We start from the raw sequence: 24529 nt of genomic DNA on the forward strand, positions 1-24529 counted from the left end.
TATACATATATACAGCAAACGTTTGGCAGCAGAAAAAAGAACAATGCCTTGCAAGTCAGTGTAGTTGAAAAACTGTGGAACTGTCGGTGTTGTGAATTGAGAAAGTACCTTAACAGTGAAGCTGCTCTACAAATCTAGTCATATTCCCAATTACTCCTGGAATGCAGTTAGAATTGTCCTAATAAATATTGCACTTTGATACCTTTTAGTGAAAACTGTTTCTGTTCTGTTGTTTTATACTTCTGGAAATAATTTAGGCCAGGGGCAGAAGCCATTGTGACATCAGCATGTGTCCTGCTTTACAGGTCCTTACCCATTCTGATGAAGGATGAATTAAAAAACAGAAGGGAAGAACCATACCTACAGTCCTGTGCAGGCATGTTCTTTTGCAGATAGAAGTCAGGTGTCTGAGTGAATACTTTATACTTCAAGAAAGGAAATAGGAAAGTAGAACAGTGTTTTGATTTTTTTTCTGATTTATTGTTCTCAACTCCTACCTTTTTATAAAAAATCGGCAGCATCTTTTGTCTCGGATCCTAACTTGTCTCTGCTGTAGGTCATTTAATTAGGAGTCGTGAATTTTCAGGCCTTAACAAACTGGGTTCAAGAGGCACTTATTAGTTTGAATTCTGTACTACTAGAAGTACTATTTTTAGGATTTTCCTTTAGAATTACATTTTTTGACGTAACTTGGGAATGACTTCTTCAAACTCTTTAAATCTCAAAACAAGCTGTTTCCTTCTCCTTTTCTGTATAGCAGAACAGTTTGAAATTGCAACAGGCTGCCTATTAGAACTTTCCTACATTTTGATCTGCTTTATTGAAGTACAGATACAGTGTGGTATGCTGCTAATCTTCCTGACTGCTGTAGCTCAAGTCAGAACAGTCCAAAATGATGAAAGGAGAAAGGCAAATAAATGACCCCGTCCCTCCCTAGGGGATTTTGAGGAAGCTTATGAAAATTGATGAGACACATTTAGAGGACAAAAAAAAAAAGGCAGGTCAGAATACTTTATGCAGATATTTTATCCAGATTTGTAGAATTTGTTTGAAGGTTTGCTATAGTTGTGGGCCATAGAGGCATTTCAGCAAAAAAAGTTGGATCCTTCAGTGTAGGCCCTTCAGTACTCTGGGAAATTACATGCGATGTAACAGATTTGGCTTGGTCTTCTAAAAACCTGTAGCTTTCTGAATGCTGATCTATTGTCACTTTAATAATATTAGTTTTTAATTTTGTAAATGAACGGCATTATTACTATTCTGGAAAATACCCTCCCCAAATATGTATATAATATTTTTTTCATCGTAATTACTTTATTAATTTATGTTCTTGACATTTTGCTTCCTGTATGGAGGCCTTTTGCATCCTGCCAAATTTTAGAGTATGTGAGTAAAATATTGCAAAACAGATAATTAGTTTGGGGGCTTGTGAAACAAACTATAAAACATAAACTGAGGCAAAGCAGCTTTTCCAGCATTGTGTTATAAGACAAACTGTTGTTTTTCTTAGTAAATTTTGTGCCAGCTGTGTTGAGCTATTTGCAAAGGGGGGAAGTTAGAGAAGAGTAAAAGAGTAAATGAAAAGTTTAGATTAATGGCATTTAGAGGATGCTTTCTTTCTAAGTCGAAGTGAAAAATCTGTAACTGCAGGCATCAAGGGCAAAGGCTTTCTCATTCCTTTCTAGGCAACTGCTAAAGTAGAATTTCTGGCAGCAGCTCAGCTCCTTCAGGATTTGTGGGAAGGGCTGTGTGGAAGCACTTGCAGTTAGTGTTTAGAATATTTATAAATTTTTTTTTATGTTCCCAACTTGAAGAAAACTTGCAGTTGTTGACTCCAGAGGATCATACAAAGATTTCTGAGCTTGAGGATTTGGATTTCTGACAAGGCCGAGAAAATGTGTTGGGAGATTGCCTTGGTAGTCCCTTCACAGAGACCAAGTAACTCTGTTTAACATTTTGGAAATGGCTTATTCTTCTAGTTAAAATTAAAAGAAGCAATTCCAGTGGATTTCTTTCCTCTTTTCTTCCCTACCAATAGACACTTCAGCTTTGCCACAATTCTTGAGTTTTACCAAAATTTTTACAGTGGATTGTACCATTGAAGCCTCCAACTCATTGTTTAATTGTGCTTCTTTTCTATAATTTTTCTTTGAAGAACAAAGTCTGCACAGTCTCTATGGAATAAGCTTGTTAACTATTCCTGTCCTACTCAGAATCTGGAAACAGTTCGTGAGGAACTTGGTCGAGTCCTTGCTGCTGATTACATCTTTTTCCAGAGTAACTGATTTATTTTTTTTATTTTTTTATGATGTCAGAATTGTTCCATTCTCTCTCCCGAAGGGGTTTGCAGAAAGGTCGTAACCTCCTCAAGTGACCTCAGGGTGCTTCTGAGAGCTGGATTTTGAGTTAATTGCATGGTACTAAGTCTGCAAACAGGAGTCAAACCAATGAGCTCTTACTTTATTCTCAGTGTAAATATAATGGAGAAACTAGAGTTAAGGCCAGAGCTGAAGCTTGGCAGAAGACTAGACGGATTACAGTTCTTCCAGAATATTTTTTCCTCAGTGCACTCGCCGGTGTTATGTTGCTGCTTGACACTGAGCCGTCAAGCCCTCTCCATTCACTTTCCTGGGAAACATGCTAATGTCTTGCCAATCAATTGATCCTAATGAGCCACTAATACTGAGACAAGCTGCATGGTGTTTGCAGTTTGTTTCATTCTTACCACCTTACATAGGTGGAACATTTCATTTTTGGAGAGGAGTTGCCTTGATGCATTCAACCTTGAGGTGCTTTGATGTTTAATAACCAAAAGCATCAAAAGACCTTGAATTCTGTTTAAAGTTCTGTTGCTTGTTGAAAGATTGGGACTTCTTAGAGCAGTTTTCTAAAAAGTCAGTGAATAATTCAGCAATGAGGTACAAGACATGGGTGATAACAAGAGTTTATACCATACCTGTACACTTCAGGACTCTAACCTGCACCAAAACTCCCTGACAGTGCATTATTATGTGAGCACTGCAGTTGTTATCCCATATCTAGTACCTTGCTTCATTTTGTGCGTTCTTAAATATGCATTCAAGGGTTGGTAGCCTGTTTCTGTATGTCAGGGGCCAGCTCTTTGCAGAACTCTGAAGGCAGTATTTCTAGTACAAAGTTTCTTGTTTTGAGGCCGGTTGTTCTATTCATGTAATGGAACCTCCTTCCCTTCCACCCTCTGGCACTCTGGGTTAACATGTTGTCCTCGGTCATCTACAGAATATTATTTTTCTTGGAAGTGAAACATGCTGTATTGAATCATAATGAATTCTATTGGAGCAACTTGTGGGTTTCTACTTTGAGCTCTTCTCATAGGACTAAGAAACTCTTAAGAATTTCTGGGGTAGGCAATCATATCTAAAACGTGGAGAATTCCCACGCTTTGCTAATGGCTGCTGAAATCTGACTTGTGTTCTGCTTTCTGCTTTTTAACAAGTTCAGTTTGTCCTAAGAATGCGTATAAGTAATAATTGGGTGCATAAACTCTTTATTATTGCTTAAACTTGTGCTGCTATACCTGTATTATGACTGGATATTGGCTTGTATTAGTTTACTGGATTGCTGATCCAAGGATTTGTTGGGAACAGAATTAGCAGCGTTGCTTTCTCAGGCTTTTTGTGCTCTTTCCCAGTGGTTTGTTTTCTCTTTTTCATCTTCAAGCAAGACTTTTGCAAGTCTTTCCAAGTTTGGCCATGATGAGAATGTTTAGTTTTGCTGACATAAACAGAGTCACAAGCATTTCCTGAACAGAAGCTTTTGTAGTCTTTGTACAAGTCTCTTTTTTTCTTATAGCTATCTTGCTGGTTTCCTCTACTGAAACATTACAATTTGTGAGTTTTGATGCCTTAGATTTGTAGTTGTGAGAATAACTCTACATTATCATCTGCACTTGGAATTCTCATGTTTACATTAATTTTTCTAAGATAGTTTTTCCACCAGGCAAGTTTTATGTGGTTTTTGAGACTTTGCCTGTGAAGTTGCAGTGCTTTGCTGCCTGCCTGTGTGCAGTCTTGTACTTAGAGAGGAAAAATGAAATTAAAAAAACCCCAAAACCAAAAAACCCACATACAAGCCACTTTGAAGACCAGGTAAGAATACTGCTGTCCCTCAATCAGTAGAGGAGGTGCTCTCAGCACACTAGGCCACACTAGAGTCTAGGAATCATACCCAGGAATTCTACTGTGACAGTAAGTCTCTCACTTTTCTTTGAGTTGAACTAAATGTCTGCAGGAAGCATTCCATTATCTGTAGTAGTGGCCCGCATACTCCCCTGAGTCTGTCTTGAACGTCTGACCAGTATCTTATAGTGTCCTGGCAGCATGATTATTTTTTTTCTTAACAAAGGAGAGGATGGCAGATCTCAATGTTGTGATGTACCAAAACGGTAAACTTCACTAACGTGTTTTCTGAGAATGCAGTTTTTGCGCGTACTTTAAAACACTGCATTTTTAAAATGTTAACATTAATTCCTGAAGCAACTATGTATTAACATTTGGGTTTGGGATTTTATTCTTTCTGTAGAAGTATTCCTAAATTGTTTTGTCAACTTTTTATTCTGGCTTGATATAGTTACTATGTTAGTCTTCACTCTAGCATAGTATAATGTTGCATTTGTGGAATAATTTTCCTTCTGTGTGTGTCATGTTACTGTAGGTGACAGCAGATTTCCATTAAAATGCCACTTGTAATTTCATTAAAACTGTAAACCCAGCAGTGAAGGAAGTGAAATTGTAGTACAGCTTAATTGGAAAGGAATGTGAATATATTTTAAAAGCTTCAAAACTACTTATATTTAAATCTTTGCTGTTAGATTTTTCACTTGTAAAGCAACATTGAGCTGGAGAGAGACCTTATCAAGGTAAGTCCTGAGACCAGATTGTTGAAAACTTTTACAGTTAGACATCCTGAATTTTGTTTCAAATCTAATTTCTGTTTCTTCATTTAAGACATCGATTTTAGTACAGTTGCTAAAGTTTCATCTAAATCCTTAAAAATGAGGTGTGGATGTGTTCTTTAAATGTTCATTTTTGAGTAGAAATAGTAACTGTGTTTAGTAAATAAATCTATGTTGCTTTCTTACTGTCTCTGGTTCTTCAGGCTCCCATCCCAAAGAGTGCTCTTGTTCCTGTGATACCTATTACCAAATCAACAGGATCACGATTCCGAAACAGTGTAGAAGGACTGAATCAGGAGATTGAGATAATAATTAAGGAGACGGGTGACAAAGAGGAACAACTTGTTGTATGTATCTGCCACCATGATTGCTTTCTATACTTATTTTGGGTTTGCGTTGTTTTTAAGTCATAACCTTTACTTTGTATAGTTTTTGAATTATTTTTCTCTGGAACATGTTTTGCTTTATTTAATAAATAAAGTTGAAAAGCCTTTTGGAAAGCAGAAAGAAGAAAAGGATTAAAGCTTGAATCTGAACCTTTTCCACTGTGGTGTAATTATTTTTCCAATAAAAGAAATCTCTGTTTGGAGAGTGTTTGTAGTAACTTTTTTTCTTCTGTCTGCCCATGCAGAACTGTCCTCATACCAGGTGAAGTTTTAACTTGCCCATTTTTAATGTTCATTTTGATTTTAGGTGTTTTAGAGGTAAATTTAGTATTAAAATACCAGAAATGCAGGCCACTGAGATGATTAAGGGCCTGGAATGCCTTTCATAGGAGAAGAGGCTGGGAGAGCTGGAACTGCTTAGCCTTAAAAAGAGAAAGCGAAGGGGAATCTTGGGCAGTAGTGCCCAGTGACAGGGCAAGAGGCAGTGGACGTAAATTAAAAAAAATAAGTACAATCCGAACACAAAAAACACTTTTTTTGTTAAATGTCTGAGGGTGTTCAAAACTGGAGCAAGGTGCACAGAGAGGATATGGAATCACTGCGGAGATATGCAAAACCTGAGTGGACACAGTCCTGGGCAGACTGCTCTGACTGACCCTGCTTGAGCAGAGGTGCTGAACTTGGGTGATCTCAAGGGGTCCCTTCTAACCTCAGCGATTGTGTTTCTGTGAAATATTTGAAAACTATTGTCGTCTGCCTTTGTTTTCAAATCCTACTTACTTTATTTTCTGTTGGTCTTTGTGTAATGAATAAAACTTTCTCCTTCAAGCACCTGAAACTTCTATGAAACTCAAAATTCCCTCATCGTTACTGAATTTAAATAAGTTGCTAACCAGACAAGACGAGTCATCTCATACCTTTTACTTTTAACAGCCTCAAGATATTCCAGATGGGCACCGTGCACCACCTCCCTTGGTTCAACGTAGTAGTAGTACACGCAGCATTGATACCCAAACACCTGGAGGAGCAGACAGGGGGAGTAACAACAGCAGCCGCTCTCAGTCAGTGTCTCCAGCCTCATTTCTTACCATTTCTACCGAAGGCAGTGAAGAAAGTCCATGTTCTACAGATGATCATCTTGCTGATTCCAGAGATAAAGGTACTGTGTAACTTAATGCCAACTGTTAACTCACTGCTGTGTGCATGAACATGTAGTAAAACAGGGAATTAGTTTCTCACATCCATGGTAGAATTTTTTTTTTTTTTAAATCACTTCAAACACTGTGTGTGCAAGCACATCTAGTGCCCCATTATTGAAACTGGGTAGACGTGACAGAGGAACATACTTCCTAGAGAAGTCTTTTGGTCTTAAATTACTTCAAGAAAGCTGAAGAAGCAAGAGGTGGAACAGTGAAGCAGGCCAGTCCTGTTGCTTGTGTATATTCATATTTTGTCAGAGATCATATTTAGTATGATCTCTGACAAAACGGCCAGTCTTGCAGCATTTCATATGCGTGCCTACAGAGGTTCAACTGTTTAAGGATTTTAATTATGCTTTTTTACTGGAAGTCTTCTGATATATGCTAGGGAAGATTTACAATCCAGTTTAGACCTTTTCTAGATTTAAAATAATGTAGCTTCTGCTAGTTTCTTTTGACTAGATGGTGAGGGCATAGGACCATAGTTTCAGGTTTATAGTTCCAAAGTGTCCAGGAGTGAACAGAGATTGCAGAGCAGTGTTGAAGTGGTATAAAGAGAAATAGAAAGGAGGAAGGAGATCGAGATTAAGATTCACAAATGGAGACCTGGAGGTAAATTGAAATGCTTCTTAATTTCATAACATGAAGTGATTTTGAATTTTGGGGGCATTTAGAGATAGTTGTAGTTATTTTTATGTTATGACACATTTAAACAATGAGATATTCTGTTCCTGCAGAGAATGGGAATAATTCTCCCTTGCCGAAATATGCTACCTCACCAAAACCCAACAATAGCTACATGTTCAAGCGTGAACCTCCAGAGGGCTGTGAAAAGGTGAAAGTCTTTGAGGAAAGCTTGTAAGTAGATCTTTACTTCATAAGAAATAACATTCAACATTCACAGTTACCTGTTGGTTTATTTGTCAGATCAAAGTTATGCTGAGAGCCTCACCACTTTTATTTTGTGTGACTATATACTGCTATATATGTATGTATTTTATTGCTGGAATCTTGTGTTAAAATCAAAATTTCAAGAGACCCTTTTTTTTTAAAACCAGCATAACTTGAGAGGGCTTTTTCTTACCTGGCATATGTTGGAGGGGGAACTCAAATTATCAGATACAGAGAGGTGTAGTAAGAAGCTGTAATGTAGGCTCATCAGCTAATATGTCACAGCTTGACAGGCACATGCAGTAATGTAGGCTTTGAAGACCATATTCTTCTCAGCTACATCTATGTAGTTATGAAAGTTTTAGTGGTGGAGGAGTGAATTTGACCCTCAGCATGTGATGCTTTGATTATTCTGAAAAGAAACACCCACTTACTTTTGTAATTTGGGAATATTCTTGGAGGTTTGTGTTTTCAGTGGCGTTTTTATACCCTTGTGTCACTTGGATGCAAGAATCTTAACCTACAGCTAAAAATTTCATTTCATTACACAGTATAATTTGGTTATAATTCTCTTATGCCTATATTATCCTAACAATGGCATCTACTGTAAGTGTTAATTAAAAATATTACAGCTGCATTTGCGTATTTTCTGTCTCTCATCTCTGCTAATTGATTTTGAGGTCTGCATGGCCTCTTCATAGCAATGTGGAAAGGGTTACAATAACTCAAGTTACCCATTTCTCTTTTAGAGTGTGTAAGCGATGTTGCCAACAGACTAGCTAGTCATCACTTGCTCCGAGAACACATTCTGTTGTGATTTGACTTGCATTTACATCTCTTTTCAGATGTCCTTCCTGCATAGCAGTAGAACTGCCCTGCTGTAGAGTGAAACAGGCTTCTGCAGATTTTTTTTACCTAGCTATGACAGTTCTTAGTGCGATCTCATATAGAAAGATCTTCCTCATATCTTGGTACTTATATTCCATGTGTACATGGAATACGTGAGCAGTAGCTGCTTAAAGCTCAACCTTTGTTTAACATTATTTCTATTTGAAATTTATAGTACTTTCAGTTGGGAAAAGAGTTACAAATAGGTCTAAATGTTCTGGAGAATCAGTTAATATGGAAACTATTTAATGAACAGAACTGCTTTTCAGAGGAGAATATCTCCTACAGGAGTATAAGTATACTGAAAGACTGGCTTGCTTGGACAAGTTGAAGATAAAAGTGCATGTGGCTTTGGAATAGATTCCACAGTTTTGTCTTAAAGTGGAGTTAGACTAGCTTAATATATTTACATTGCAGAGTTAGGGACAGACATGGAAGGCATTTCTGTGCTATCCACAATTTCCCTTCAAGCCCTGTCTTTCACAAAGCATATCTGAGTTGTTTGAATTATATGCTTCCTTCCCAGGTTACAGGTACTTGATCATGATTGCCACTTTGGGAATACTATGTTTTACTCTCTGCATTGAATTTTTAAGTAAGGTGGATGAATCTTTTACAAAGATTCAGGCCACGCTAAGGTGAACGTGGAAAGGAAGCAGAAGTCCAGAAAAGCGGATCCCCCTGTGATCACAAGCAGCTCAAAGATAGGCAATACTAGGAATATTGCCATGGGAGCTTTCTTTCAGAAGGCTTGCTATATAAAGTGTTGGGGCGAGCAGGACTTGCTGGGTTGTGAAAGTTTCTGGAGAACCTGATCAAGAATATGTTCTCATATATCAGATTTGCCAGTTCATGGGCAGGGTTTATGATCTCCAATATGAAGTCAGTGGGTGTATTCCTTGGGTTTGGAGACAGTCTGTCCTGATAATGTGCTGTTGATCTCATAGTATATTTAAACAAGCAATTTAAATAATTTTGCCATTTGCAGAGTGATGTGAATGTCATTAATCATTAGATCGATCAGCTGAAATACATTTAAGTTTAAACCTCAGCTTGTCTTTGGTGATGCATTCAGCAATACATACCTGCTATTAACAGAATTTGATTGTTCAGTGTCAGTTTAAAACTGTTGTGTGTTTTCTATTTCTAGGCCAAAGCCGCTGCATGAAATTCCAGCCTTCTACTGCCCTGACAAGAATAAAGTGAATTTCATTCCTAAAAGTGGCTCTGCTTTCTGTCTTGTGAGCATCCTCAAGCCACTTCTTCCAACACAGGATCTCGCACTTAAGGGCAGTGCACACAGCCTGACTGTCTCGTCCACCATGACGCCCAGTTTGTTACAGCCTATTGCTATGGCTGCCTTGTCTGCAAACACAGACCAAGACAGGATCTCTCGTGGAACAAGTACATTAATACCACAGACCTCTCTACTCCAGCCATCAGGATGTATTGAGGAAGCTGAAGGATAGATTTACATTGTCTTGATGTTTTTCTGGGCAACTACTGGGGAAAAAATTGGAACCACTTGACTGGACCTTTCTGACCACGCTATTTACATTGTTTTAACAATTTATGGCACTGTCATAATGGAACTGTTTGTATAATTGACAGTTTGGTAGCACAGTGAGAAGTTCAGGAGAATGCAGCAACTGATACTCCGTTGCACTGTTTGCTCATGAAGACTGGTTCTGGTTTGCTCCTGCTTTTTTAAACACTGGTGAAAATGAGGACTGTCATAATCCTTTGCCACTAAAAGGACCACTTGTTGTGATGCTGGATGTCCTTTGACTTTTTTCCAATTAAAACAAAAATCTAAAGACCAACCAGCTGATCCCATTAGCCATTGTAATGTGCAGAGGGAGGGGCAATTGGATGGTTTTGCAACATGTTTTTTGTATGAAACTGTATTTTGTAACAAAAAATTTGCCTTTTCTGGTGCATAGCAGATGGTGTTGAGAAGATGATTTCCTGGTGACAGTACACACACCCCCCTTTTTTTTTTTTGTATGGAAGGTTCATTTTACTTGGCTATTTTACAGCTGCTGGGACCAAAAGGCTGCTGAAGTATTTCAGCAGTCTGGAATCATGTGACCTTGCTGAACAGCCTCAGCCCTAACAAAATAAGACAAGTTAATATGTTTGAAAGATTTGAAATGTGGGAGTATCCGAAAAGCAGTGTTAGTATATAGTGTATGTTTTTCAATCTTGGAAGTCTGTGCTCAGAATAGTCACATTCTTAAAACTCCTTTCTTCACAGAATTCCCATCAGTGTCTTGTTTATTGGATGGAAAACTGCATTTTAAAGCACTTGCCCCAGTATTGTTCTGTTTGTCCATAGGATTTTTGTGCAGGGTTGGGGGGAAAACCGTTATCCTCTTACTTAGTATTCTTTCTTCCAGAAAATATGCCACTTGCCTCTTAAAGGCTTGCTTGGTTACTTATGGAGTTAGTCAGCCTGAATCATTAGTTGCCCTTGGCACAAATTTGCTCTGACATGACTCATCACTGTATTATAGTCTCTGGCCACATCCTACTGGAATATCTGTGCATGACCTTTTGTCATAGTGGTGTTTTGTGTGTCTGTTGAAGGTGATGGTTTGTCAGACATGGTGTCTGTTACAGAGAAGTTTACAGCAGCAGATCTGTTCTCCTTTCTTGGCCAGCAGCTTAGACTGGCGTGTAAAGCAGAGGATTTTTTGATACCTGGTCTATGGTTACTTTGAAATTGTAATAAAAGATGAAAAGGGCGGGGGAGGCAATTGAAAACAGAAACTGTTTAGGAGCTTCAGTGAGGTTTCTCATGTGTTCCTAGAGTGTGTTACTTGAGTTTGAGTAAATACAATATAGAAAAAAAAAAAACCCTGCAAAAAAAATGCGATGACCTGAATACCAGTGTCATATCAACTTAAAAATCAAGGTGACCTTGTACCTCTTTTACAGATTTAGATTCAGTAATTTCAAAGTGTTGTCGTGAACAGTCTCTGGGGCTGAGTATTGGTCTTTTACGCACAACCAGTTCTCTCTGGTTTGCGTAGACATTGCTTCCATGCTTCAGTTGCATGCTCAGGTCCCCTCGTAACTGCATCTTTAACTGCAAATATAACAGTTCTGTTCAGTGATTAATATGCTTAATTTGGTTGCAAACATTTCACTTGGGAGAATGAAAAAAACCAAACCTGCATACCTGTGCAAGTAGGTCGTAGTTTTGATGCACATTTACTGTTCCTTCAAGTCCTACATGAACAACTATGATGGCATAAGTACTTTACTCAGCAGGTAAGTGTAAGTTACACTAGCATGCACAAGTTTTGTGTTCACAGTAAAATGATCCCCTTTTAAAATTTTATGCAAAAATAAAGCAGATTAAAAAGGTACCAGGAAGCATTAAAATATTAGATCTGTTAAATCAGCCAGCAAGGGGTGTTTGGTTTACTGTCTTTCATCCCATCAAACTAGATGAGACTGTGCAGGGGGAGCTAAAGAACTCTGTTTTCAAGTAAGAGCTCTGATTTACATTGAAGAAATTGTTGAGGGACAGAGTTTTAAAATATGTGGCTTTTTGCATCAGATTTCTTATTTGGCCAATTGATAATTCTTTTCCAGGTTTTCTTGATGTTAGTTTCCTCTGAAACAGTTACAGTACAACTTGAAGTCTAAAATTTACTGCTTTAGATAAGTTTATTTAAACACATCATGTGAATGAATTTATGGAAGATCAGATCATTCGGGTGAGGGAAGTGCTTCTAAATCTGCTTTCTGTTTCTCTAACACTAGCATGTAAAGAGCTTCTCCATCGATGCCAAACTGCCTAGTGCTTTATCAGGAGATCTTAACTGAATGGTTAAGAACCAAAGGGCTAAAGTTGACAAATAGCCTTTATTACGGCCTTGAGACTTAAGTGACTTCACCAAAACCATATTCTGATGTTTGTTTTCACCACAGTGTGACTCTCCCAAATAGCAGTGGGCTTTCTTACCCTAGGGCTTTCCTCTCCACCTGTTGTAGTCCTTGAGCATCTCTGGTAGTTTATGTTGTGCGTTATTGGATGATATACTGTACAAATTAGTGAGCTGCTCTGATAAAAACCAAATGTATGTGTGTGAGGTTTTTGCTCTTTATAAAAACAAAACTGCATTCAGGACAACATTCAGTCTCTTTTATATGCAGGACAACTCTACTGTTGCCATGGCAGCTCTACTTTATTCTGAATCCACACTAAAGATTCAGAATTAAGAAAATATGACAGCTCTCGATCTGAGACCAGCTTTTACATGTGTGTACAAAAATTAGCCTTAAACTTTTTATGTGCTGTCTTGTGCCATAGCAGAGCTGTTAGATCAAGTATTTAAATCAATTTTGAAATAGTTTTGAGAGTGCATGGAGCTTTTTAATTCTTTTATGTATAGAGTGGGATTTTTTTTTTTTTGAAGGTTGACCCATGCATTTACTCAAGCGCAGTTTTACTGAAAGAGTTCAGGTTCTTTTGGCATACTTTAAATTCACACTATGCATAGACTTGGTCAGTTCCTTGATTGCCTACTTTGTAGCTTAAGAAAAATTAAAGGTCTGTTTTTATGCACAACTTGACACATCTAATACTGGTTGTTTTCTTGGTATTTTACACTTCTAGCCACACTTAAAGGCTGGTGGCAGTGTTCAGTTAGCACTGACAGTTTATTTTGGGATGTACTGAATGGTGTTTCTCCAGTTGTAATTTCTACAGAAGTCACAAGGAAGGAGGTTGTTGTAATGAAGGTCAGTGATGGCAGCTATGACTATTGGAATCCTTTTTAAAAAGGCTTGAGGCATAGGGAAAGAGGACTCTTGCTAATGTTTGAGCTGCTTCAGCTGTTCTTTCCTTGGTTGGTGCCATAATCCTGTAGCAACAAATTTAAATACTTGGAAAAGTGACAGATAATGCTTCAGTCAAAAGAAATTAATTTTTGGTTGCACGTATGTGTCCCAAGTGACAAAAAAATGGAGTGAAAATTAAGTATTGCATGCTGTGGAAGTAAGTGATGGCTGTGTTTGATTGACGTAAAGCAATAGCAGCTCCTTAAAAGTATGTTTAATCTCAGGGCTATTTGTTTGTTCTAAAATACAGTTTACTGGAATTCAGAATCTGAGATTGTTGGAAAACACTGAAGCTGAGCCTTTTGGGAAGAAAAAAACCAGTCATTTCCATTAACCTTTCTTCTGCCTCAGGCCTAACTTCTTGTTGCTTATTGAGTTTAATAGAATTCAGTGGTACAGCAATAATTCTTTGCTGAAGGAATCTGTTCTCTCCCTGCTGTTTCTGAAATGCTAACTGGTGTCTTCACAGTAACTCACTGCCCATTATATTCATATTTCCTTGCTGGATGTTTCCTTTCCGAGTACCTGACAGCTTCTCTGTGAAACTGAAATGGCGAAGGAGAATGCATGGAAAGACTTGTAGTTGCAAAGATCACTGCTGCAGGGTGCCTTCTTGGGTATCTTGTTTTGCATTTGCCTCATCAGCGCAGACACATACAGTCTGCCCCTTCTATCTTTCTCATTTGAAACAAGACTGATATTTGCAAGAAGAATTTCTTACAATCATGCAGGCCTTTTGTCACACAGAACTGATGTGCGCTTACTCGTGTCTCCAAAGTAAAGCTTGTGTGTCATTCTTACTTGTTTTTATGAAATGAAAAAAAAAAAAGCATCAAAACACTTGAGAATGTCAAGACTGTCCTTTCTCTGTATGATTCCACAATTTAATGTGTGTGCCCTTCATCAAAAGTCATAGCCTACAGGTGTTGTTATGGCTTAGACCCAAACCAGGTTGGCATGTATTAAAACCAGTGGGTCTCTTCCAACCTGGTTATTCTATGATTCTATGAAAACAAAAAAGCTTGCTCTTAGAAAAGGTGATAGAACCTTACACCTTTCCTAAGATAAGGAGGTGAAAAGCACTGTGGAAGATAAGATTTAATTGTGATGAAAGAGTTCTTATGGAATTGCTTTTTTCAACCTGGGTATGCAGGAGAACAAAATGTCCACTTATTGCAAGGCATACCTGTATATTTTCTTGCCGTGAGTTTGTGAGTGTTCTGCAACTCTGAAAATTGGTTCTACTCTTAGCAGTCTGTTTATACGAAGAATGACCTAGATGCATTGTTTTGAAACTGTTGCTTTGTGCATCAAGTCAAATGAGGAGAGAATGTTAACTATTCACAAGTGTGTTGTGAAATTCCAGTCCTGTACCCCAACTAAACTGCAACAGTCTCTTTCTGAATACTCCAAATGTAAATGGAGTCCTGTTACTGCTTGCTGTATATCATTGCATGTCATCAGTAAATACTTAAGGTATGGTCTTTGTTTAGTAGTTCTTCATTGGGATTTGTATTTGACTACAGAGACTTCTGTAGTGTTGATGGGTTTATCTGAATTGCAGAAGAGGACTTGGCCTGATAACACTGCAAGTTAACGTTTCTTGCAGAAGTTTCGTACAGAAATTCCTTTTGAAACAACAACAGTTCTTTGGAAAATCTAGTAAGCTAAAAAAATGAAAACCCTTTCTGGACACTTCATCCACCCTAATTATCAATGTACTGGTAGTTAAAGAAGAATATTGCTTCATTTTATTATAAATTATTTCATTTATTGACGTGCACTTTTTGAGGGTAGCAGTCAAGGGGTGTCCAAAACTGCCATTAGATTTGCCTTTGTATGAAATTGACTGATATGTTTTCCTCTGTTACACTGTGATAACTTGTGGAGATGTTTTTACCTATGTTGTACTGCTCAGTTACTTGCTGCATGTAAGGCAGTTTTTATAAGCAAGAGGAATTCCAGGGATATTCTGCAAAAAGGGCCTGTTCAGAGGTGATCTACACTGGTGTAAAACTAGAGCAGCTCAACTAATTTCAATGGAATTCTTGATGAAAACTAGTCTCTTCGCTATGTGTAGTTATACCAGTACTGTTTTGCACAATGTAATTTTGAATCTTGAGTTCTGACTTGTGAACTGTTTCTACTGAAAAGGGTGAAAATTTTACAAACTACAATAGTGGAATGTTTTTGGGATTTTTTTTTTTTTTGCCTAAAATAAAAAAGTCATCACTTTGAGCTCTGGGCTAATCTTGGATTTATTTTTAGTAGCAAGGGGTTTGGTGTGCTCTGACAGCCTGAAGACTTGCTTAAGAATTTACCCTGAGGGCAGTAGGCATTTACTTTAAACCCTTTTAGAAGAGATTAATCAAGGTAGCAATCTCGGATTAATCCATACTTTTATTCCCCCAGTGAATCCTCAGAATCATCCTGAGAATCCGCCTTTCTCCATCTTCATCTGCAGTAGGTTTGGTCAGTTCCTGAACGTTTTAGAATCCCACAAGTTCTGGATTTTGGGAACAGAAGGATTCAGTGTATTTTCTGGGAGTGAAGGTACGGGGACTGGAGTGAGGAAAAAACAAGCTGGATTCCTGTTGGTAGACTCACACGGCTGCTATTTAGTAGAATGCAAGTGCTGAAGCCTACCCAGGGAGGTGCTTGGTCTGTTTGTTGATATAGTCTCATATTCCACGTGTTTCTGTTTGCTCAACATAGGCTTGCTTCTTCATAAGCAGAATCTGGAGCCAGGGCTCATTTGCACTAAAAAGATGTGAGCTAAGTAAATTATGTATTTTGGGGTTTCTTGCTAGATTTTGTGTTAAATTTTAAGTCTGATTTGTCTAAAAGGTTTGGAGCAATTCCCCTTCTGGAAAATCATTGTCAGCTAGCTATGTTGCATTCCAGGATGAAGGGCAAGGTAGAAGATTTCACTGAATATTGAGGAATTGAAGGATTCCCAGCGTGTACCCCTTAAAGGAGGGCTGGCTTGTGCTTTTCCTTCAGTGGAAAGGGTTAGGCCAATACATAATTAGGCAGCATCAGGTTCCCAACACAGTGCATTTCGCAACCAGAATCAATAGGTAAATTTGCCTCTAGCTCAGAAACTACTTGGTTAAAATGCTGGGGGAGTTCACAGCTGTTGAACTCTGGAGCAGAATACAAGAGTCTTTTCCGTATTTGATGCTTTCTTGCATTCTTTTTCAGCTACTCAGTTGTCTGTGGATGTTTGCCCATCTCCACATGAACAGGACCAGTTCTTTATTAAATAGGCTGTGAACATATTCCCCATTAAACTCTTTCTTCACCACTAATTACAAATCTAGTATTTATGGTTTCATGCATGTAAGGAGGATTTTGCTGTAAATACACCTGGTGTTTGAATTCTTTTCACACCTTGTATTGCATATAGGTAAAGTACAAGATGTTAAAAAGCAGATGAAGATAATCTGTGAAGGCAGCTGAAACTTGTAAGCAATGACAATCCTCCAGTTCTTGATTTACTGTTCTGATTTGTGAGTATTTATATTCCTTAGTTAAACAGCTGCTTGTTTTGTTTCTTCAGATTGTGTGAGGAGGAACCAGGCAGGAGACTAGCTAGGAAAATTACTCGGCTATCTCAGTTTTTTCTCAGAGTTATGTCTAACTGGCCAGCGATTTGGATATAGAAGTTGTAAGCTAAGACTGCCTGTGTTTTATCCTACCCCTTTTTGCCTCTTGGCTCTTTGTTCAGCATTTGGAAGTTGTGCAAGATGGTCATCCCACCCAAACATTGAAACTTCCCAAATGCTGCTGCCTTAAAATATTCCTTCTGTGTGCAGCATTTACAGAAGCACTGTTCAGCTGCCAGGCATGCACTAGTTAAGTGCTGTGTAGGGTAGACTTAAAATTAGAATAGGGTAGACGAAATAATTCAGGTGAAGCTCTTCCACATTTGAAATAGGCTGAATTTTTCACCACTGCACATATCCTTTTTTTCCAAGTCTTACTCCTGCTAAACAAGTTTTATTTGCCTCCTCCTGCACTGTCCTTTTACATGCCCTATTTAACATACCTGTAGCCATGTTCCTGTAAGTGGTGTGTGTATGGACGTAAGAACATGTCCATAGTGTAGAACACTCACATTGTGGTGATGCTGCTTGTAGGAAAGAACAAATTCAGTAGCAGATGAGTTACTGTGAGCACAGTAGAATACTGTTCATCGGCTCTTATGCTTATGAGCATGGGTACGTGACTGCTGTGATTAAGCTGTTGATTAAGAAACAGTTTGTGACACAGTACATCTTGTTTAAGCTGACCAGCTTAAACACTGTTACACTGTAAACACTAATTTCACTGTTGATGGAAATGGTTGTTGGGGAGGTTTCCCTGTTTCCTAGCTGCTGTTTCCTAGTTTATGAGTAGTGAGCACTGCCAGAATTCATCTGTCTGTGTGTGTCAGGAAGTTAGAATATCTTCTGTTTGCGCTTCGTCTTTCCAAACCTCTGAAGTAAATTACAAGTTAGGAAAGAACTTGACCTACAGCATCTTGGACTGGACAAATCAAGCAAAAGGCTGCATCCTGGCTTAGCCTAGTTCTCGTGTTGCTTTCACAAATTGAAGACTTTTATTCTTCTGTATACAGAATTCATAGAAGCTCTGCTCAGCTGCAAGACATTCTTGGATGTTGTTTAAGGTAGATGAAGAGCTACAGTAGAATTTGGTTTACAAGTTGTAGGTAAAATTCCCTGTAATGGTTGCAGTGGATACAGTTAACATCAGCTGGGAAACTACAAATTAGGCTGAGCGGTCGGGTAATTGAGTTCCTTTTCTCTTTAGATGAGGTTTTTGTTTCCATCTTCCATTTAAATAGAGAAGTTTGTTAAAGAAAAAAACAAACCTCAACCATTTTCAACTTTTTGTGGGCTTGTAGATATTTAATCCCTTGTTGAGAGGTTGCTTAACAGCATGTTCCTGCAGTGTGTATGGAACAATTCCCTTTCCCCACACAGAAAATGTTTTTTTTTCATAATCATTTTTGATGCCAGTTGTAAGCCATGCCTTCAGTTTCAGCTGCTGACCTGAGAGCCGTTTGCTAAGTTCCAACAAATTTCTTCAAATAAAAGTGCAAGGGGATGTCCTTGCCCCAAGAGAAGGATGGATAGAAGCATTCTCCTGCAGGTGTGACAGCTGCCATCCCAAATCACCGATATCCATCCCCCTAGTACACCAGGTATATGGAGAGTGCCAGTTCAAGAGTCACAATATGGGACAATTCTGATCTTCACCTGCAACCTCTGCACAGCATCAAATGCAGCTACTCACAGACAATAGTTGCACAAATGTGTTTCCAGTTGCATTGCTTATTTAAAGCAATATCATGTACCTGCGTGTTCTTTTCTTCCACAGCACCTTCAGTTGTGCCATACATCTCTTGAGAGCCACAACCCCAGTTAAAATGACCTTTAAAACCCATTGCTGAGCTGTGACAGGATCTGAAATGCAAGGGCAGCTACAGTTTGCATACACCAGAAGAAATGTTTGGGCTGTGTCCTGCCATGTAATTCTCCATGGCCTGAGCCTTCCTGGAACACACAGAGGGTTAATGCTATCCTTCGCGCTGCAAGAAATTAATTACAAGTTAAAACAGAGCTTGACCAATATTCTCGTGTACAAGGCAAGTTTATAAAAGGGCTACATCCTGGCCTAATCTGGGTGGTTTGTTGGGTTTGTTTTTTTTTTCTTTGTCAATATCAAGTTTTAAACCATGAGATTGCCAGGTACCCTCGTGTTTTGGCACACTGCGTCTGTATCTCTAACTATAGTAGAAAGCGCGGGACCTGTGCTCAGTCTCAGCTTTGTTGCCAAATAAGGTCCTGTGAAATTGTGCATAGGCAGCAGAACAATACTAAAGCCTTCAAAATGCAGTTAAAAATGAGAAGTCAAATTCAGTTTTGCTGTCTCAGAGGTGTGAGTCCTAAGCGTGTTCCTTGAAGACAAATCAATTAAAAAGGGTTCATTTTATGCCCAGAAGTATTTTCCTGGAACTAGCATTTGCCTGGTAACTCCAGGGATTTAGTTTCAGAAGACCATGGGATAAAAAGTAATTAGCGAGATCTAGTTCCACCCCCCTTCCTCTGTGCTGCAGCAGAAAACAAATCTTTTCTGCGTTGAACCACGCCACCTTAATAGGCTTTCAGATGCCTGCAAAATATCACCCAAGGTGTTAGAGACTGAGTTTGGTCTTACAGCTCATAGTAGGAACCCTTAGTGCTGTTCTCCTTGGAACCTGAATGTCTGCCATCATCCCAGGTGATGATGTATCTTTGAATCAAGATTTTAAGTGTTCTTTACAATGGTAAAATGAAATTAGTCTGTAATTAAGCCACTGTAACAAAATACTGTAAATATTTGCCTGTTGCATAACAGTATTAAGCAGTCCATCTGCTGAATATCCAGTGGCGTCTGGATTCAAAAGGAGATCCAGATCTGCAAGAAGGCTGAACCATGTTGATAGGGCTTCAGCTACAATAAAGATAAGATCAAGTAATGTTCTTGTTAAATCTAATAAGGCCTTTTAAAATAATGAAATATTATTTGTTTGCCTACAGAATATCTTGAGGTCAATTTAAATAACTGAAGCATTTTCTTGTCTGTCAACAAGACGGAAATGCTGTCCTAAATTAATTGGTACATGCGATGAAGTGGGAGAAATGAAGCAACTAGAACTTCACTAGTTGAGTGGAACTTGAAGTATGTTACAGATCATCTAGAATTAAGGACTTACTGAAGTAGAAACTGTTGATGTTTCTTAACAAAATATATTTCATAATCTGCTACAGAAGGCAATCTACTTAAAGCTTTTCTCCCTTCCTCAGCATGAGCTCCATAACATGAGATGGGGTACAGCCAATATCAAATATAAATATAAGAGTGTTTTGTTACTTTTTCCTCTTCTCACTGGCACATTTTCTAGCACAAGTTCAAAGTGTAGATCAGATTCTCTCCTTGTGCCAGGAGTGCAGTACTGCTGCCTAACACTGTAGTGCCTTGTGCTTTCCCTTAAGTGCAAAGTGTGGTTGACCTCCAAAAGAGAGAAGAATGGATTTGTGGAAACCGCTCAAGTATAGCAGGAGCCTAAAAGGACTGTAGGGCTAAAGGACAGGCTGAGAGAGTTGGGCTCCTTCAGTCGGGAGAAGACAAGGCTCCGGGGAGACCTCATAGTGACCTTCCAGTACCTGAAGGGGCTGCAAGAAAGCTGCGGAGGGACTGTTCACAAAGGCTTGTGGTGATAGGATGAGGGGCAGTGGCTTTAAATTGGAAGGGGAAAGATTTAGATTAGACATTAGTAAGAAATTCTTCACCATGGGGGTGGTGAGGTGCTGGCCCAGGTTTCCCAGGGAAGCTGTGGCTGCCCCATCCTGGGAGGTGTTCAAGGCCAGGCTGAATGGACCTTGGGCTGGTGGGAGGTGGCCCTGGAGGTAGATGATTTTTAAGGTTCCTTCCAACCCAAACCATTCTATGATTGTCAGAATTAGAGATGGTTCTTTTTATTTTTGCTTTTGGCTGAAGTACTGGTACTGAAGTACTAATTTGTTGCATGCAAGACAACCTCACCTAAATTTTAAAATTCATTTTTTAGTGAATTTACTGGAAAGTCTACAACAAATCAGTTCAATCTCTTCACGCCTATTCCGAATTTTTTTTTCTTTTACAATTAGTCTTGAAAAAGCAACCAGGATGAGTATTTTTAAAAGTGTGTTTGAAAAGTATGCATTCAAATTACAGGATTTTGAACCCAACCAGTTTTTCAAATGTTTGAAAGATGTGGTTCTGTTCCTGGAGCCGAGGGTACTGTACACAGAGGTATCTCCTGTTTGTGTTAGTCAGTAGTGGAATCAAAGATACTGAGGGTCCAGAGTGCAGCAAATGCCTCTCTCCTCTGTAATCTTGTGTCTCAGGTTATATGGCAACAGAGAAGCTTTCCCACCTGCAGCAACTGAATTTGCCTCTAAATATTTAGACTGTTCCATCAGCACATGCTTATGGTCTGAATGATTTAAGTATTGTGGTGCCATATCACGATTACTTGCTAATCTAGATTTGTCCCTAATAAAGCTAAAGCAACTTTAGCCCAAATCATTTTGCTATGAAAGTCTTGCTTTTGCTTTCAATGGCAGTAAGAGCCAGTCTTTCCTACAGAAAATACTTGTAGACCTATGATATTTTGCAGATACTTAATCCTAACACTTTCAGTGCTGTGAAGATGGGAAACAAGAGGAACTGTCTGTGCTTTCTGATCATGTAACTGACTCCTGAGGTGGCTGCCTACCTTGACGACTTAAAAATGTATTTTTACTTTGCTGGATGATTTCTCCAATACTGAAAGAATCAGGATTTACTAAGAGAACCAGATTCCTGAAGTATTGTTAGGATGTATTGAGAATTTACTACTTGTCCTGTTCTTCCGCTTTTCTAGCTGCTAATCATAGAATACTTTGGGTTAGAAAGGACCTAATGTGTAACAGGATTTTACTTCTCTTCCTTTAGTTCTCTAGTTGTCGTTTTTCCTGTAGAGCTTAACAATGTGTAAAGTAGGACAGTGGGATGTAATGTCTTTATCTGAATAAGTTTACACATAACTGTAGTATAACCGACTTTCAGAAAGAAATATTAATTTCTATAAGTAATGAAATTATCATTTGGTTGCAACTGGATTTCTGAGGACGTTTCTTAAAATGAGTGAATGTTCTCATCAGTTCCATCCAGGGTGTTCAGAAATATTGTCGTGCTTTGGAGTAACTAACTCTGCAAGTGGCACAGAACTAGCTGGTTGGTCACTATGCAGAGGGCAGAACGAGGGGGTTTTTGCTCTCTGTGACTGTATCTGGTTCATCCTAAGCTGTAGCTGGTTTGATTCATCCCAACACTATAAGGCATTAGCCAGCTGTTCCTCTCCTCTGCAGAAGATAATCACACATGTGGCTCTAGCTGAGACGCGTTTGAAAATGTAACCTAGCATCTTGGGTTGTGCAACTCATGGTCTGGCAGGTTTGAAGGACTTCTCCTCCTCCTCATGCAGCACTTGGTGTGGAAAATGTTAATTATGTTAGCATGTTGGGGTTTTTTTAATGATTGTTGTTACAGGTGGGAAGTAATGACTTATATAATATTAATTGTTGCTGTCTGCATTAACCGTAGGGTATATATTAAGGCTGATCTCATGGAAAAGCTGTTCCACCTACCTTCTTTTCTGAAGAACAGTAATAAGAAATGTTAAAAAGTAATTTTTAGTACAGATGTTTGTTTCTTGATTTTTCTTTTTTACCTTTCTCTGGGCTTAAAAGCTGACAATCATTAGCTTGCTTATCTGCATTGCTTCTTCATTGAACTTCTCTCTTCTGAACTTCTGGAATAACTCTGGAAACAAAAATAGGCCTGAGCTGAAAAAACACTGCCAGAAAAGCTGAAAATTAAAGCCAGCAGGCCAGAAGAAATTCCCAAACTAATGTGTGTGCATGGAGTGGGTTGGTCCTATCATTATTTGTTGAAGAAATACTTATGTAAAAGTTAGATGACAAAGAATTTGCAGTAGTATTGTTTAAATGTTGAATCATTCTTGCAAAAAGTAGGTGTTATATTTTGGAAAGTTCCTTTAAAAAGGATAATGAGAGATTTGACTTTGAGTCTCCATTGTTTGTAATATCCTCTTTCAGCATGAAAATATTTTCCGTTCCCATTGGTTTTGTCGGTTTTTTATTTGGCAAACATGAATATTTTTCCTGAACTTTAAGTAGTATGAAAAATCATTATTTTTGTTGGCTTCCAGGCATTGTAGCTTCCCCTCCAGTAAGACTGGCAGATTTATTTTTAGGGATGTACCAATATATATCTTGCACGGTTATTTAGTGAAAGCAGGTCAGACAAGCCTACAGAAGAGAGTTTAGTGTAAGGCTTGCTTGCGAGGCTTGAGTGAGGTATATGTGATGGAGAACACATTTCTTTGCCTCTGTGAATATGCAGTAAGCTCTACCCCAAGGTTACACACCTATCTGCTTAGTGCTCTTGGCTGTCTCCATCTCCCTCTAATCCAGCTCCAAAGGGACTACTTCTGACATTCCAAACTGCTGAGCAGCTTTCCGACAGCTGCCATTGAAATCAGAATAAAAACAAAACTGTTTTCTTTGCCTTCCTCCCAAGTTACAGAGCCAAATTCTTGCATATGCCAACTCTACGCTACTGCTCCATCGCTGGTGTTGGGGTCACCCTATGTGCAGCTCTCCCCTCAAGAACAGAACCAAAGACCGAGAGTTGGAGTTGCACTTTGACAAAGAGTAATAAATCCTGGGCTTTGCCCTTCTAAGGAGGGGAGGATGTGAGCCTCTGTGTTCAGGGGTAACTGCTTGGCATGTCTGGTAAGGTGGCCCAAGACACTCAGCAATCATTTATAACCACATCACTGTGGTGCCAGACCTTAACCTGCAGTATTCAGGCCTATAGAACAATTATTTTAGATGCTTTTTAAGTGTTTAATAACTTAGGCTTTAATGTTCCTATTCCTAGTAATGTAGTTAACCAGGTAAAGATTAAGGACACAATAAAAATGTGTGCTTTCTAAAAAAAATTAATGAAAACACATTGTAATAAAGCTGCTGCTCGTTTGCCTTTATGATTATTTGCATCCATTTCGTCTGCATTATAATAGGTACAACAGTCTGGCCACAGCTTCTGCAAAGGTCTCGCTTGACCGTAGCTTCTCTGTCCTCTGCTTTCCTCAGCAGCTTGGCCTGTGGTTGGCTCAAGGACTTTTTCAATAGCAGGCCTGGTGCTACTCTCTTTTCTGTCTCACTAGTAGGAAAACAGCTTGCTCCATGGAGGAACTCTTTGCTCTGCATCAAAAAGTTGTGATTTGGACCTCTGTGGATATGTAGCTAATCACATGTAATACAATTTCCTTCTTTGCTAATCTGCCATGCTGTATAAGGATGAAATCCACTCTGAAAGCTGGTTCCTTCCTGTGTGGTTGGATGGGTCCAGGCAGGAGGAAACTAAGAGGATTCAGGTAGCCAATTATGTGCGTGATAGGGTTGAATCAACACTGCGCAGAGTCCTCCTGGCGTGCCTTTAAGATGACCGTGTTCATTGTGGAGATGCTATGTCAAATTTCTTGAAAGAGAAGTGCTATATATCCATGTGTCCTACCTGTTGTGCCAGAAGGCTCTTTAACGAGGTTAACCTGAACAGAACAATAATGAATTGATCAGAGTGCACTCATAATGCAGGTTGTGTTGAAATCTGGGTGACTGACCTGCTGTACAGACAAGGAGAGCCTACTTCTTCCTCATGCTGCTATTGTATGTGGCCAATCCCAGCTGCTTCACAGGAAATACTCCTGATTTGTG

At 38.9% G+C, this 24529-nt stretch overlaps 1 protein-coding gene across 1 annotated transcript in view; it reads left to right on the top strand.

Moving 5' to 3' along the window:
* FAM117B (family with sequence similarity 117 member B) overlaps positions 1 to 15389 on the top strand; it is a 30150-nt gene extending 14761 nt beyond the window's left edge. Inside the window, exons 5-9 of the mRNA XM_069860795.1 lie at positions 5137 to 5280; positions 6253 to 6478; positions 7256 to 7376; positions 9448 to 14126; positions 14173 to 15389. Of these exons, the coding sequence (XP_069716896.1) occupies positions 5137 to 5280; positions 6253 to 6478; positions 7256 to 7376; positions 9448 to 9766 (810 nt within the window). The 3' untranslated portion in view covers positions 9767 to 14126; positions 14173 to 15389. The remainder of the gene's footprint in view (positions 1 to 5136; positions 5281 to 6252; positions 6479 to 7255; positions 7377 to 9447; positions 14127 to 14172) is intronic.
* Positions 15390 to 24529: the final 9140 nt, after the last annotated feature.

Source organism: Phaenicophaeus curvirostris, chromosome 7, assembly GCF_032191515.1.
Source record: "Phaenicophaeus curvirostris isolate KB17595 chromosome 7, BPBGC_Pcur_1.0, whole genome shotgun sequence".
Lineage (NCBI taxonomy): Eukaryota > Metazoa > Chordata > Aves > Cuculiformes > Cuculidae > Phaenicophaeus > Phaenicophaeus curvirostris.